Source organism: Sodiomyces alkalinus (genome assembly GCF_003711515.1).
Source record: "Sodiomyces alkalinus F11 unplaced genomic scaffold SODALscaffold_1, whole genome shotgun sequence".
Lineage (NCBI taxonomy): Eukaryota > Fungi > Ascomycota > Sordariomycetes > Glomerellales > Plectosphaerellaceae > Sodiomyces > Sodiomyces alkalinus.
In genome coordinates, this window is record NW_021167079.1 from 7,471,758 (window position 1) to 7,485,623 (window position 13,866).

The 13,866-nt window shown below is 55.5% G+C and overlaps 6 protein-coding genes across 6 annotated transcripts; 2 read left to right on the plus strand and 4 right to left on the minus strand.

Moving 5' to 3' along the window:
* Positions 1 to 288: 288 nt before the first annotated feature.
* Positions 289 to 1,623, plus strand: SODALDRAFT_328024 (proteasome subunit alpha type-4). The gene is made up of 4 exons (XM_028610582.1): positions 289 to 480; positions 587 to 771; positions 856 to 1,274; positions 1,360 to 1,623. Exons 1-4 carry the CDS (start codon positions 457 to 459, stop codon positions 1,485 to 1,487), a joined length of 756 nt encoding a protein of 251 aa, XP_028471622.1. The 5' UTR covers positions 289 to 456; the 3' UTR covers positions 1,488 to 1,623.
* On the minus strand, positions 1,490 to 3,283 carry SODALDRAFT_328026 (PAP2 superfamily protein). Its single transcript, XM_028610583.1, has 5 exons — positions 2,952 to 3,283; positions 2,813 to 2,869; positions 2,637 to 2,730; positions 1,854 to 2,512; positions 1,490 to 1,797 (listed from the first exon to the last, which is right to left on the minus strand). Exons 1-5 carry the CDS (start codon positions 3,021 to 3,023, stop codon positions 1,789 to 1,791), a joined length of 891 nt encoding a protein of 296 aa, XP_028471623.1. The 5' UTR covers positions 3,024 to 3,283; the 3' UTR covers positions 1,490 to 1,788.
* A 178-nt stretch (positions 3,284 to 3,461) lies between these two features.
* Positions 3,462 to 5,441, plus strand: SODALDRAFT_328029 (hypothetical protein). The gene has a single exon (XM_028610584.1). The coding sequence runs from the start codon at positions 3,609 to 3,611 to the stop codon at positions 5,313 to 5,315; it is 1,707 nt and encodes a 568-aa protein (XP_028471624.1). The 5' UTR covers positions 3,462 to 3,608; the 3' UTR covers positions 5,316 to 5,441.
* SODALDRAFT_267646 (translation initiation factor eIF-2B subunit family protein) lies at positions 5,410 to 7,044 on the minus strand (the record flags this gene model as incomplete). Its single annotated transcript, XM_028607564.1, has 2 exons — positions 5,410 to 5,561; positions 5,652 to 7,044. 2 exons carry the CDS (start codon positions 7,042 to 7,044, stop codon positions 5,410 to 5,412), a joined length of 1,545 nt encoding a protein of 514 aa, XP_028471625.1.
* A 524-nt stretch (positions 7,045 to 7,568) lies between these two features.
* SODALDRAFT_269633 (L-ornithine 5-monooxygenase) lies at positions 7,569 to 9,578 on the minus strand (the record flags this gene model as incomplete). Its single annotated transcript, XM_028607673.1, has 3 exons — positions 7,569 to 7,667; positions 7,776 to 8,373; positions 8,527 to 9,578. 3 exons carry the CDS (start codon positions 9,576 to 9,578, stop codon positions 7,569 to 7,571), a joined length of 1,749 nt encoding a protein of 582 aa, XP_028471626.1.
* Positions 9,579 to 11,161: 1,583 nt separating this feature from the next.
* On the minus strand, positions 11,162 to 11,803 carry SODALDRAFT_375945 (hypothetical protein; the record flags this gene model as incomplete). Its single annotated transcript, XM_028614778.1, has 3 exons — positions 11,162 to 11,280; positions 11,357 to 11,415; positions 11,526 to 11,803. The coding sequence occupies 3 exons, from the start codon at positions 11,801 to 11,803 to the stop codon at positions 11,162 to 11,164; spliced, it is 456 nt and encodes a 151-aa protein (XP_028471627.1).
* Between the last annotated feature and the right edge of the window lie 2,063 nt (positions 11,804 to 13,866).

A 13,866-nucleotide genomic window follows, 5' to 3' on the forward strand; every position in this document is an offset into this window, starting at 1 on the left:
TTCGACTGAAACTCTACTCTATCCGGAAGCGGGGTTACGTAAGATCCATCTTGGTCACGTGTGGTGTTCTGCACAGACCATCAGATGCCATGATTCGGCAGTGTTGAGTCGTTGGTAAGGTCGGAGGATGTACTAGTACTTAAAGCCAGGTTGAAGTACTTCGCAGGGCTCCAATATCTGACCCCATTTAGGTACCGTGATGACGCTAGAAGGTTTAGGTACATTATTAGCTACATTACCTGCCCTTCAACCTCAGTCAAGCTGCGGATACGCGTGCATCGATTGCCTGGAGCTACTCCGTACGAGCTTCAAACAGCTTTCTCACCTCTGTGCATACGATCAAAGAACGAGTTTTCTCATCCATCAGAGCTGAACTGCGGTCGCCTTTTACCTGGACACTACGAGACACTCACTCTTCATCCACACTTCGTCTTTCCCCGTCAGCTACCTTCCATCATGTCCAGGCGCTACGATTCACGGGTGAGCCATCAACCAAACAAACCCCTTCACCCCCTCGTTGGCCCTGCTACCGAAAGCCTCGAGTTGATGCACATACTGACCATCGCCACGTTCTTTCACTGCGCAGACAACCATCTTCTCCCCTGAGGGACGTCTGTACCAAGTCGAGTACGCTCTCGAGGCTATTTCCCACGCGGGCACAGCAATTGGTATCCTAGCCCAAGATGGCATCGTCCTCGCCGCCGAGAGGAAGGTCACCTCCAAGTTGTTGGAGCAAGACACGTCAGCGGAGAAGCTCTACACTGTCAACGAGTGCGTTATTTGGGCCCCTATCTTCGAGCGGATCGTGTATAGAAAGAATATCGGTGGATACTGACTCCTCGCCCCATCGCAAAGCAACATGATTTGCGCCGTAGCAGGCATGACGGCCGATGCCAACATCCTCATCAACTACGCACGCCAGGCCGCCCAGCGCTACCTCCTCACCTACAACGAAGACATCCCCTGCGAGCAGCTCGTGCGGAGACTGTGCGACCTGAAACAGTCCTACACACAACACGGCGGTCTCAGGCCGTTCGGCGTCTCCTTCATTTACGCCGGCTGGGATCCCAAGCGGCAGTTTCAGCTGTACCAGAGCAATCCCTCTGGCAACTACGGCGGGTGGAAGGCAACGGCCATGGGCGCCAACCGGGCGAGCGCCGAGAGCTTGTTGAAGCAGGACTTCAAGGAGGACTGCAATCTCAAGGATGCGTGTGGTCTCGCCGTCAAGGTGCTTAGCAAGACGATGGACTCTACCAAGCTCAATGCGGAGAAGCGTAAGTTGACCCATGACCGACCTTCTAAACGTTCGGGTTTGTTTCGCCAACATACGCAAACATACTGACTTGTCGTTCTTTCTAGTTGAATTCGCCACGGTTGGTCAGACGAGCGACGGCAAGATTTACCACCGGCTATGGAGCGCCGACGAGATCAAGCAGTTGCTGAAGGAGCATGACCTTGCCAAGGACGAGACCACGGAGGACAAGTAAAAGCGACGGGCGCACCTGATGGATGAATTTTCGTGAAGAGGAAGTTAAAGGACACTAGAAGTCTGCTAGGGACAGTGTACAAATACAAATACCAATCAATACATGCGACGAACGGCTGATGCCATGCCCGCCATTTATTTCGCATATTGTTCCAATAAAGTGCAGTGAAGGCCCAGGTCCATGTCCTAGGGGCTAACCACAACACAACCATGGCTATAATTCTAATTGGCCGTCATATCCAACGACAAAAGATGCAACCTTCGGTGCATCTGGAGTATTCCAACAGAGGAAGGCAATCGTTTCACCGGATCTAGACCTTAATTGTCAGAGTTCTTCTAGTTGGATTCGGTTCATCGGAGCGCGTACATTTCCACGAGACGTCCCCCCTTCCTCCTCGTCTCTTAGTCGAGTCCAGCTCGGTTTCGTGTCGGACCCAGGATACGGGTAAGGCTCGTCGCAATCCCTAGCTGTCAGTCGCGGCCAGTGGCGCCTATAGCTCCAATACGCGACGGTGTAGCCCAGCAGGGAGCCCACGCAGACGTCGTACACGTCGTGCCTGTAATCCTCGCAGCGGCTAATGGCGATCAGGGCGGCCCCTAACAAGGGCACGAGACACACGAGCGCACGGCTGAGGTCCCGCCCTCCCGCCTCGTGGCGGAAGACGTGCAGCTGGCCGGCGAAGAAGAGGCTGAGGAAGCCGAGACCCGCAAAGGCGAAGGAAGAATGGCCGGAAGGGAAGGACCGCCACCCGTCGTGGAGACGGTGGTGTTCGGTCTCGGTGCAGACGTCGGAGGTGACGAGGACGCCGGCTGGGGTGTCTTCCTGGGGCATGCAGCGGGCGATGAGGTCGGGGCGGGGCCGGCCCACGGCGTTCTTGATGACGTCGGTGAGGAAGGAGGCAGTGACGAGGGCGACGGCGAAGCAGAGGTAGGTGACTTCGTGTTTGTGGCGGCTGGCTTTTGTCATGGTGTTGTAGGCGATCATGATGCCCAGGGGGATGAAGAGGGCGTAGACGAAGTTCATGACTGCGGAGAGAGGTAAGTGAACGACCGACGACCGACGACCGTGACTGACGATCGGCGTCCGAGATTCGACGACCAAGGGTTTGGATGAAAGGTTCAAAAAAACGGCAGGAGACGAGAAACGTACGGACGGAGACTCGTTCGACTTCGGCATGAGGATACATAATCCGTAGGTCGTCAATGACAAACATCCGGTGGAACGGTTCCACGAAGAGGATAATCTACAACCTTGACCATCAACAATGTCGTGCGAGGCGGGAAAGATTGATTGATTGCATGAATCAAACCGGTTCGTTCACTGACCAAGATGTATCCGAACAGGAGCACGAGAAATCCCAAATAATCAGGAGCATGAGAACGCTGCGGGCGCTGTCAGGCAAGGACGTTCCGAATACCAGTGGGTGGTGGCACGAAAGGCTCAAACGGCCGGCTCATCGCATACTTTCCAGAACCTGGCCAGAGCAGGCAAGAAACCCGATGCCTCGCGGCTGGGGCTGCCCCTATTTGGCGTCATTGTTTATATCGGGTTGAAGCTCCAAGATCCGAGATGGGTTGGGTGTGCGTGACGGGTGACGGGCGACGGGTGACGGGTGACGTGACGCGGAGCGTTGGACCTTAGGTGGCAAAGGTAGACAAATACTCTGCGGGTTCGCCAGAAAGAGACATCACGAGGTAAAGGCTCGCGATGTACGGACTAAAATCAATACCCAGAGCACAGATCTCAAATTATCCATGACCTCCCTCTTGGACTGGTGAATCAGAGCTTCGTCGTTCCGCTCCCTTAATTGGACTTATGCGGATGGTATCTTATCGCAGTCTGACTGTTCTTATCTCTACCTTACCCTATGACACGGCCGAGGTTTCTCCGAACCTGGTACCTAGGTACTTTGAAGCCGAGTCGCATCATTCTGCATCGTATTGGGAAGCTTCAGGTCCAGATCAACCCTCGTGGAATCAACATCAACACCTTGGACAAACCCACCAGTCTGGCCGGTCACCGATATATCAGACAAGAGTGAAAGAGATGCTCAAGTCGACATACAAAGGCTCGGCCAATGCTGCCAATCCGCCGCCACTCCCCCCAGGATGGACTGAACATATGGCACCCACAGGCCACAAATACTATTACCACGCCGAATCGAAACAGTCGACCTACACGAGACCAGGCCTTCCCGTTCCTGCCCCGACCCCGCCACAAGATGCCTCTGCAAGCTTCTACCAGTACTCTGCCGTGCCGAACCTATCGGATCCGCGTGTCGCCAATGCCTATCTCGCCCAGTTGAACGCACAGAACCGACCCGCGCAAGGATCCCATAGGGGAGGCCGCGGTGGCGGCGATTCTCGTCCTCGCCCGCAGCCCGTGGATAAACCGCGATCCAAGGTTGCGATACCGGGGTGCGAGCCTTGGATTCTGGTCTACACCAGGTGTGACCGACGGTTCGTGTACAACCCGGTGAAGAATACTAGCTACTGGCGAATACCCGAGAAGCTCATGGCGGGCATCTTGGAATTGGATAAAGCGAGATTACGGGAAAAGGCCATGTCGGAAGGGCCAGATCAGAAGGAGAATGACAAGAACAAGGAGAAGGAGAAGGAGAAGGGTGAAGATACAGCTGCGGCAGCGTCCGAATCGGGCAGCAGGTTGCAGAGCCTGGGCCTAGAAGAAGCCGACCGCGATCAAGCCGATGACAGTTCCGAGTATGAAGAAGTCGAGGTGACGGATGACGAGGCGGACGGCGACGAGGCCCGTGAGGACGACAACAACGATGACGAGCACCCCTCCAAACGACAACGAACCGAAGAACCCGTCGAGTTTAGCGAGGCCGATATTGCCTTTCAACTACAAGCCATGGGCGAGCAGTACGGCCTAGACCCAGGCGAATACGACGACGGAAACAGGGACGAATGGCCCGAAGGCGCAGAGGGCGTACGGTTCTCCGAGGAAGACGCGCGGGCCTTGTTCAGGGACCTTCTGGACGACTTCAACATCAACCCTTACAACGCCTGGGAGAAGCTGATCGAGGACGGCCGCATCATCGACGACCCGCGCTACACCGTCCTCAACACCATGAAGGCGCGCAAGGAGGTCTGGCAGGATTGGTCCAAGGACAAGATCAAGGAGATCAGAGAGCGGCGCGCCAAGGAGGAGAAGAAGGACCCGCGCCTCGCCTACATGGCCCTGCTCCACGAGAAGGCCTCCCCCAAGCTCTTCTGGGCCGAGTTCAAGCGGAGGTACCGGAAAGAACCCGCCATCGCGGACCCGCACCTCAAGGACAAGGATAGGGAGAAGTGGTACCGCGAACACGTCAACCGCCTCAAGATGCCCCAGGCGACGCTCAAGGCCGATCTGGCTGCGCTCTTGAAGTCCTTGCCGCCGTCGCTGCTGAACAACAAGACTAGGCTCGACCAGCTCCCGACGCAGCTGCTCGTGGACATGCGGTACATTTCCCTCCCGGCCGCCGTCAGGGACCCGTTGATCGAGACGTACATACGAACCCTCGGTCCTCCTCCTGATGGGGCCGGTGGTGGTGGTGCTGGCGGTGAGGAAGAAGACGAGGCCTCTCGGAAAGCACGGGAAGCCAAGGAGCGGCGAGAAAGGGCGCTGAGAGAACACGAAAGGAATGTGGCGGAGCAGAAGAAACGACAACAGCGGAGTCTCGAGATGGGGCGAGCGAGATTACGAGAGGAACAGAGGGAAATTGAACGGGCGATGCAGGTGGGCAAGGAAGGGTTGCAGTCCCCACTGGCGGCACTGCGGGAAAAGGAAAAGGAAAAGGAAAGGGATCTAGAAGGCGGCGCATCCTAATAGCAGTCAAAAAAGTTGACGCGACGAGATGCAACCTTGTAATTAATTATGCAATCTCAAAATACCCAGGTGTTGACTGATTCCATACGCCTGCCTACTCTTCAGCAAAAAGCCGGTCCGTCTGCTCACTTAGCTTCTCCGTCTGGGCCGCCACCATGGCCGGAGTCTTCTCTCCATCCTCAAACAAATACAAGTCGATCAAATCTGGAGGCACCCACTCAAAGTATGGATTCTTGACCTCTACCTCTACCTCAGCCCGTCCCTGTCCCTGTCCCTGTCCCCGTGCTGGGCCTTCCCCAGATCCATCACCAGCCGTGAGAGCCATTGCGGCAGGACGAAGGCTCTCCTCGCTGGACCAAGCCTTGATGAGCTCGCCAAAATCATTCTGCTCGTCTTGCTCGGGCACGGGTAGCGGGAGGATCTTCTCCTGCTCGGCCAGCACGACCACCCGGGCCGCGGGAGAAACGTGCCGCGCACTCAGGACGGCGGGGAGGGATCCCATCTTGTTGCTCACGGCGCCTTGGGCGTCGATCAGGTCTGCGCCCAGGAGCACGACGTCGACGTCCCTGCCCGCCACGGCGGCCGCGGCGTCCGAATAGAGGGTGAGCTGGAGAGGAGGTCTTCCGGCCCGGGATCGTTCGTCGGATGATGGCACTTCGCGGACCCCGCTGGCGAGTTTGGAAGCCATAGAGATGCCCTCGAACCGCGGGCGGGATTCCAGGATCCGGACGTCGAGGTTCCACGTCGCCTCGGCGGAGGCTCTGCGCAGACATTCCAGAATCGTCGAAGAAGACGAAAGCGTGAGGATGCGGATGGGGTTGGATGTGGAATTGTCACCTTGACCCATACGCTGGAGAAACGAGGAAAAGGTCCTCCACACGCCGTCGATGGTTTTCGTCCGCTCGTTTGCGTACTCGGCTAGGCGTCGAGACACATTCTCCAGGGTATCCTTCGACATGGCGCCGGCGGCAGCAGAAGGCCGGACCTCCTGCTCAATGATGGCAAGCGATCGGACCAGCACGCTCAGAATTGCGGCACCCATGCTCTCCCGCCCGTTCTTCCAGAGATGCCAGGCCGAGAACCGCACGTTGTACCACCACGTCCCAACATCCTCGCCCTCGCCCAGAGATACCAACTGCCGGAAGACATCGAGAGCCTTCCCGGCCAGCTGTCTCGCCCCGCTCTCATGATCCTTCTGCAAGACCAGCAGCCCCTCCCTCAGAATCCTCCCCCGTTCCTCTCCCAGCTCCATCTCGAACCAGACCCTCCGCAAGCTCTTCGCGAGGAACGGAACCCCGCCGAACCCTTCCTCATCGGTCACCTCGAACGGGTCGCGCCACTCCCACCCTTCATGCTCCCAATCGAGCTGGATCCGGGCCTCATCCTGCTCGGACTTGAGGCGAAACGCGAAAGGGTGGACGGTCCATATGCGGCCGACCGACTCGTCCGCGAAGGAGTAGGGCTTCCCCTTGCGGAAGAGGTCGATGTGGGCGGGCGTCAGGGTGGTCTCCTCGTTGAGCTCGCGCCATACGGTGGCGGTGGGGTTCGCGTCGGTGGCTTCGACGCTGCCGGAGATGGGCGCTAGGCAGTGGCGGTAGGTGCTGACTTTGTCGCTGCGTCGGAAGAGCGCGACAAGGGGTTTGGAGGAGGGGGGGAACTTGAAGAGGAAGCAGGATGCTACGGAGCGGGAGACGAGGTTGGCTCCGGCTCTGGTGGGCGGTGTGGGCATGATGGCGGGTTACATTAAATAGCTAATGAGGTTGTTTTTGTCAGGGGCATGGGAATTGATTAATTCATTAGACCTGTGGTTTTAAGTTACGAGATATGGATAGAGTGAGAGAGTGAGATGGTGAGGCACTGAGGGACTGAGGGTGAGGGAGATGAAATGAGAAATGGATGACGGCTTGTGATGTTACCAGGGGTTATATCTCCAGTTGCTGTCAGCTGCCAGATCACGCCTTGACGCCTGGCCCGATAATAGACGGGCTTCTCACATTCTAGCTTGGTCAAAAATGTAACGATTTCGTTGTGATCCGAGTTCGAAATTCAGGTTGTTGTAAGAATGGGGAAATGGGGGTTACAGATTATGAGAGAGAGAAAAAAAGAAGAAGAAGAAAAAGAGAAGCAGGAAAAAGAGACTCCTCCCTATGCAGCAGTTCATGGGACCTCCCCAGACCTCTACAAGCGAAAAATGAAGACAAGATATTTAAGATATTTACACCAGGAAGGACACTTGATAACTATCATTTTATATCACGCCCCATTCGGTTCCAACTTGGCGGAACCCGGGAATATCGACTTGACAATCTCGTCGGACCTCGTCGCCAGGACCGAGAGAAGCGTATCGCTGAGCTGCATGTCGTCCAATTCGTTAGTCCGTGCTTTAACAGGGTAAAGGGTAAAGGGGCAGTGAAAAGAAAAAGGAAATGGAAATGGAAATAAAAGGAAGAAAAAACCTACACCATGCGTGTTCTCACAACACCCTTGCAGCCACACACCCGCATCAGCCGCCACAGTCCCAGCCGCATACCGGACCCGATAATCGCGTCCGACCTCCAGCTTCCTCGACCCGGCCTCGACATTGCCCTCGCAAATCTCCCACCCGTCCACCGCCCTGCGCCCGCCGCGATTCGCAGCCGGCACCTCGGGGAGCATCCCCCAGCTGTCGCGGAGCATATCGATGTGCGCGTTCCGCTGGTACCCCGTGGCGGCGATGACGAGGTCGACGTCTTCGAGGACCTCCTCGAGACCGTTGCCGTCCGCCGTAGCATCTGGGACGCTCTCGTCCGCCCGCTTCAGCCGAATGCGTAGCCTGTCGGCGCCCGCCTCGGTGACTTCCTCGATGGACCGGCCGCCCAGGATCCGGTGCGGCCATGTCCGCTCGTCTGGTCCGAACTCGCGCCGCTGGTCGTACATGGTCTCGTACAGCCGCTCGATGAGCTCGAGGCGGACCACGCCGTAGTTGGTGGCTTTGGCGCCCTGGATCACCGCTCGGCGGGATTCCCTGGAGCGGGGGAAGAGGGAGTCGGTGTAGGAGGGGTTGAAGATGGAATTGACGCTATTTTCTTTGGTCAGTAACGTGGACTTGCCGTTGACGTGAAAGGAAGACAAAGAAGCCCAAACGCAAAAAAAAGAAGAAGAAAAAAGAAAAGGAAAAAAAAAAAAAAAAGAAAAAGAAAGAAAGAAAGAAAGAATGAAAAAGCCCACATACAAAGGCGAATCGTCACTCGGTTTCAAGAATTCAGACCGCATGATCAAGCAAGTCTTCGAGTTGGGGTAGAGCTGCTGCACATTATGAAAAATCTCAGCGGCACTCTGGCCGGCACCAACGACAGCCACGCGATACGGCGCCATCGAGTTCTTCAGAATCTGCGGCACGAGATACGCATATCGCGACGAGTGAACCACCCTAGGGTGGGAAGCAGGCAGACCGTACGGGATCAAAGGCTGGCCACCGACAGCAATGAGCACGTGCCTGGCCCGGACCGTCGAGATCTCGCCCGTCCTGCCATGGCGCGAAGTCACCGTAAAGGTCTGCACGGGCGCCCCCGCCGACGACTCGGCCTTGCGGTCGGGGGACACGGAGACGACCTGGCGCTGGTACTGCACGACGTCGTCAAAGTGCGAGGCGCACCAGCGGAGGTAGTCCTCGTACTCGACGCGCGAAGGGAGGAAGGTGCCGAGGTTGGTGAACTCGACGAGGCGGCCGGCGCGGTGGAGGTAGTTGAGGAAGGTGAAGTGCGAGCGCGGGTCCCGCAGCGTGGCCATGTCCTTGATGAAGGAGATTTGCATCTTGGCGCCCGGGAGGAGCATGCCGGCGTGCCAGGAGAAGCGGTGCTGCTTCTCGAGGAAGAGGACCTTGGGTTGCCGGCCTTCTTCGCTGAAGAGCGGCGTCTTGGCGGCCATGGCGTCGTGGAGGGCTACGGCCACGGCTAGGCTGGCCGGGCCGAAACCCACGCAGACGAGGTCCTGCACTTCGTTGGGGTCGGTCGGGGTCAAGTTGGACGTGGTCGCATTTGTGTTTGTTTTTGTGTCTTCTGTGTGGCAGTGGCCGTTGACAAAGTGACTTGTCGGGACGTGACCGTGACCGTGTCCGTGACCGTGACCGTGTCCGTGACCGTGTCCGTGTCCGTGTCCGTGTCCGTAACCGTTTGAGCCGACACCGTTTGGCAGGACGGGCCCTCCGTTGGTCAAATCGGAGTAGGTGGGGAGGGGTTCAGGGATGTCCGCGATAGACACGGTGGCGTCGCTATGGGGAGACATGACAGCCTGTCGAGTCGAGGGGTAGGTACAACGGCGAGGTGGGAGTAGAGGGCGACGTGAGATGGTGAGGTGAGGTGCGTACTAAGCAAAGGGGCCCCCGGGGGGTTATAAGACGGGCCGCACCGATGAGACAGCGGGACACGGGACAGCTAGACAGGTCAACAGCTGGACAGCTAGAGCCTGGGTAGCTTCAGAGAAATTGAAGTGTTACGGAAAATAAAAAATGTTGATCGACGTGAAGATGGCACGGATCTAGATCTTGGCTGTGGTAAATGCCGAGAATGTGAATAAGAAGTGAGACGTGATGTGCATGTGTCACCTGAGAAAACCTGGGCTGATCCGACACAACGTTGCGGGATGGGGACCGGTCCCGAAACTATTTTGAATGATGGTGGTGGTGTGGTGTTGCTGTTGGTGGCGGTGACGGCGGGACGGTTGGTAGTGACGTAAAGGAAGCGGAACGACGCTTTATCTAGCGCGAAGGGCCAAGTTGGATGTGAATATGTGTACTTCAGTGCCAAAGACTTGGAAAGTATCGAAAAAAAGAAGAAAAAAACAAGGGGAAAAAGGGGAAGAGGAGGAGAAGAAGAGGAGAAGAGGGTTTTGGAAGAATAAAGGTAGGGGAGGCGGGTCGCCGGAATGTAATTTGTATCAAAGCTCTCGTGGTCTCAGGTACTGGTAGGCCGTAGCCGACGACCCAGAGTCACAAGTGGATAATACCTAAAGAAGAGGCCGAGGACGGACCAAGACAAGTTGATCAAGTCACTTCAAGTCAGGGTACGGTACTCGGATGGGCTGGCACCATGCCGCATACATATTGCAAGTCGCATTCTGCACATACAGGCTAAGCGGGACAGAGTGACATGGCCGGTATAAGGGATGGGTCTCCCCTCGAGGAACCATCATAGGAGTCTGGTTGGGGACATGGATGCTCTGCTACCATCTGGGGTTCCACGAGATGTAGAGTTACTTGGTCAGAAGGCATGTCTACCTTACTGCTACATCGCCGAGGATGGACCTTAGTAAGGTAAGGATGTTTGGTCTCGTCCTTGGTTTGATTAGTTCGTTGACCTGCAGGGCAGTTCGGCTTAAGATGCCCTGAATAAATAGAATTGGTTCCACGTTTAAAGAAGCTGGAAAAAAAGGGATGAAACGGTCAAATAAGTGTTGTCTTTGTCCCCCCCCAGCAGGGAAGACCGAATCGGAGAACCGCCCGCTGCATGGATTGAGACGATTGGGCAATGGGTGAAGGACGAGACCTCGGAAGTTCCGCACCGCCGGCACTTTCCAACGCCAACACGCCACATAGCCAGGGGACCAAGGGCCTGGTACAAATGGCGAAGGACAAGACCAATGACTTTGGATATGTTATGAAATGTTCCGAACAACAAAGTGGCGGGCTGTCGACGGCGGACACGGAGACATCTTGAGCCGGAACGAGCTTGGTAAAGATTGATCTAAGGACGTGATGGGACAGAGAGGAGAGACGCAGATTTTTCTTCCATCTCCCCCTCCTGGTTTGTGATGATTGGCGTCCGGTGCGAATTATCATAGGATCTGATAAGATTGAGACCGGGGTCCGTCTAGTGAGTTGCCGGGATGGCTTCAGGGGTCCCCTGACCAAAGATGGCCTCTTGCCCATTTTCTCCCATCATCGCACCACGGTCTTGTGGGGGCGAACTCCGACAACGGCCCGAGTTCACTTAACAATTCGTGGCAAGGACGAAATTTTGTCGGGTCTAACAAGAGAGAGCGGCAAAGAAGAAGAGGTAAGGCACGTTGTAGTATGGCGGTAAGGACAAAGGCCACGGGAGGAAGCGGAGAGCATTCGGTTGCGCTACGCCATGGCACTCCAAGCACAAGACCCTAGCGTCACAGCGGGTGGGTCCCAGATGAGGGAATTTTTATCTGATGATCTGATAAAAAAAATCTGAATCCTTTGATGACCAGTGGAGGTGCATGAGCTGAGCCGGGGGCTGAAGACTTGAAGTTCTGAAATCAGAACGCGTCCGCCTAGTCGCCGGGATCTCAACCTCGGTCTGAGGTCTACTGGAAATACCGTGCTTTGTTTTGAACCTCGAGTTTGCGAATATGATGACGAAATGATGAAAATGCCGAGCATATATCGGACCTTGGAGGAGAAGGCGGAAAAAAGGAAACAGTTCCCGTTGCGTCCATTGCGTCCATTGCGTCCACATGTCCACATTTCTGGGACGTTTAGACATGTTGGCTAAGGTAGGTCTGATCTGTACGGATAATGCAAGACCGGCCCAGATTGGTGCTATGCTGCCGACGATTGAAACGCCGCTCCAATTTTCCGAATCCGCGCTAACATGTGCACCACAGCGACCACACATCGACCACACAGCCAATTTCGGAAATGAGACACTGCAGCTTCAGGCATTGGATTTTGAAGGAAATCTACGACTCCTCATTACCGCTTAGGTATGAAAGGGAATGGATAATGGATCGCATGATGCGAGAAGTAAGATCCGGGTAAAGCGAGTTCGACAATCGCATCATCTACCCATGGGCGTACCTAATAACGTAGTCGGTGCTGTGTTTATCGATGATACACACCATACCTTACCTGTGGGTACAGGCAATATCAAAGACATGAGATGCCATGAGGTTACCTAGTCCTAACTCCCCTCTCACCACTCTTTAGTCCGTTACCGGTGTCTAGGTGACCATGGTCTAGAGCCGTTGATACCCCTCGTCAACGGGCTCGATCTTGCCGACAGCGACCGAGCATGAGGATAACCCTAAACAGCCCCACCCATACTTTTCTTTTTTTTTTTTTATCATCTTTCCTTTCTGCTCTTCTTCTTCTTCTGCCCCTGCTTCCTCCTTCCTGATTTATCCGTTTCTATTTCATTTTCTTCCCATCTCCGTCCTTCATTGCCTCAGTCGGCCAAGCCGCCAAAGTCTTGGTACCTGAACACATCCCGTCCCTAAGGGCACATCAAGGTACTTAGGGCTTTAAGTTCTCGTCTCATCCTCGCAAAGGCATAACTCTTTTGTGAATAGTTCCTGGCCTCGTAATTGTTGGCTTCAATTCAGATGAAAAGAAGGCCCTCAATTTAGACACCATTCCACGGTCTTTTACGTAGGTAAATAAACAACAAAAAGACAAAAACCAAAGAATGATCACGCATACCTGTAAGGGGTACCTGCAACCTCCACGCTACATAGGTACTTCCACGTGTACAACGTACTCCGTAGTGCCCTGCCCTATCCTGTGCACACCCAGGACCCGGGGCTAGGCCGCTAAAGAAAATCGAGTGGGGGCCCTAAGCTCTTCAACCCTCCCTGATTCCAACTCTCCTCACCCTCCAGACCTCCTCCACAAAACACCTCCACAGCGACATCCACAGCGACATCCGCAGCATTGAATGCTACCCGTACCTTACGAATTGTTCCTCGACGACCCGATGTGCCCCCTAGGTCAGAAAGCTTGGCATCAACTTGCGAATCCCTTTGACGGAGTGCTTCCCCCGCTCCTACGGCAAACAGCAAAAGCAATGGATCGCACCATCGGCCATCGGCCACCGGCCATCCTACACCAACAAGCTAGAGCTACACCTACACGCGCGGGGTATCCTCCGACGGATATCTTGGTTCCTCACTGCAACGCCTGAGCTTTTTTTCATGGTCCCGCGAGCTATCCACCTCTCGTCCCTTTACATCTCATTAGCTATTACTCCGTATCCCCCTCACGTGGACCACTACGAATGTGTGCTGTGACTAAGGTATCGACGGCCAACCTGGCGCTATTTCCCGCAAGTCTTCGGGTCATGCTTTGGGGATTGAAGATGGTGTGTCGGCTGGTCCCCTACTAACAACTTAGGCTCGCAGCCGCCGTTCTAGAGGGGTTTCCTGCTATCTCACCACGTTGGCCCCTCCTCCAGTGTCCTCCAGTGTCACCTCTCACACCATCATCAACACCTCCATCTTCATCAACCTCATCGCCAGCATCGCGAGCATCACGAGCATCACCAGGCTTCCAGCCCCTCCCCTACGAAAATACCCGGTCGGGCGGTCCATCATCGAATGGAACAAATCACTGCCATTTTATGCACAAAATCACATGCTAGAACCCCGCCCATCTGCATGCTTTTTCTGCATGAAGCAAGATAGGCCTAGGTAGGTCATGTTCCGAATATCAACACTCCCGACGTCCCTCCGCCGCCCCTCTGCCGTCCCTGACGCTGTGGTGTTGACAGACCTGTGTCTACGAATAGGCTCTCGTCATTTGTATCGTCTCGTCGCCCATGGGTCACTGTGT

Bases quoted from the DNA above. Each gene is read 5' to 3' on its own strand.
- SODALDRAFT_328029 (XM_028610584.1), top strand. From the start codon at position 3,609: ATGGCACCCACAGGCCACAAATACTATTACCACGCCGAATCGAAACAG.
- SODALDRAFT_328024 (XM_028610582.1), top strand. From the start codon at position 457: ATGTCCAGGCGCTACGATTCACGG. The intron at 772-855 runs GTGCGTTATTTG...CCCATCGCAAAG, and splicing joins AAGCTCTACACTGTCAACGA to CAACATGATTTGCGCCGTAG. The intron at 1,275-1,359 runs GTAAGTTGACCC...CGTTCTTTCTAG, and splicing joins CAAGCTCAATGCGGAGAAGC to TTGAATTCGCCACGGTTGGT.
- SODALDRAFT_328026 (XM_028610583.1), bottom strand. From the start codon at position 3,023: ATGACGCCAAATAGGGGCAGCCCCAGCCGCGAGGCATCGGGTTTCTTG. The intron at 2,870-2,951 runs GTATGCGATGAG...CAGCGCCCGCAG, and splicing joins CTCTGGCCAGGTTCTGGAAA to CGTTCTCATGCTCCTGATTA. The intron at 2,731-2,812 runs GTCAGTGAACGA...TCAAGGTTGTAG, and splicing joins TCCTGTTCGGATACATCTTG to ATTATCCTCTTCGTGGAACC.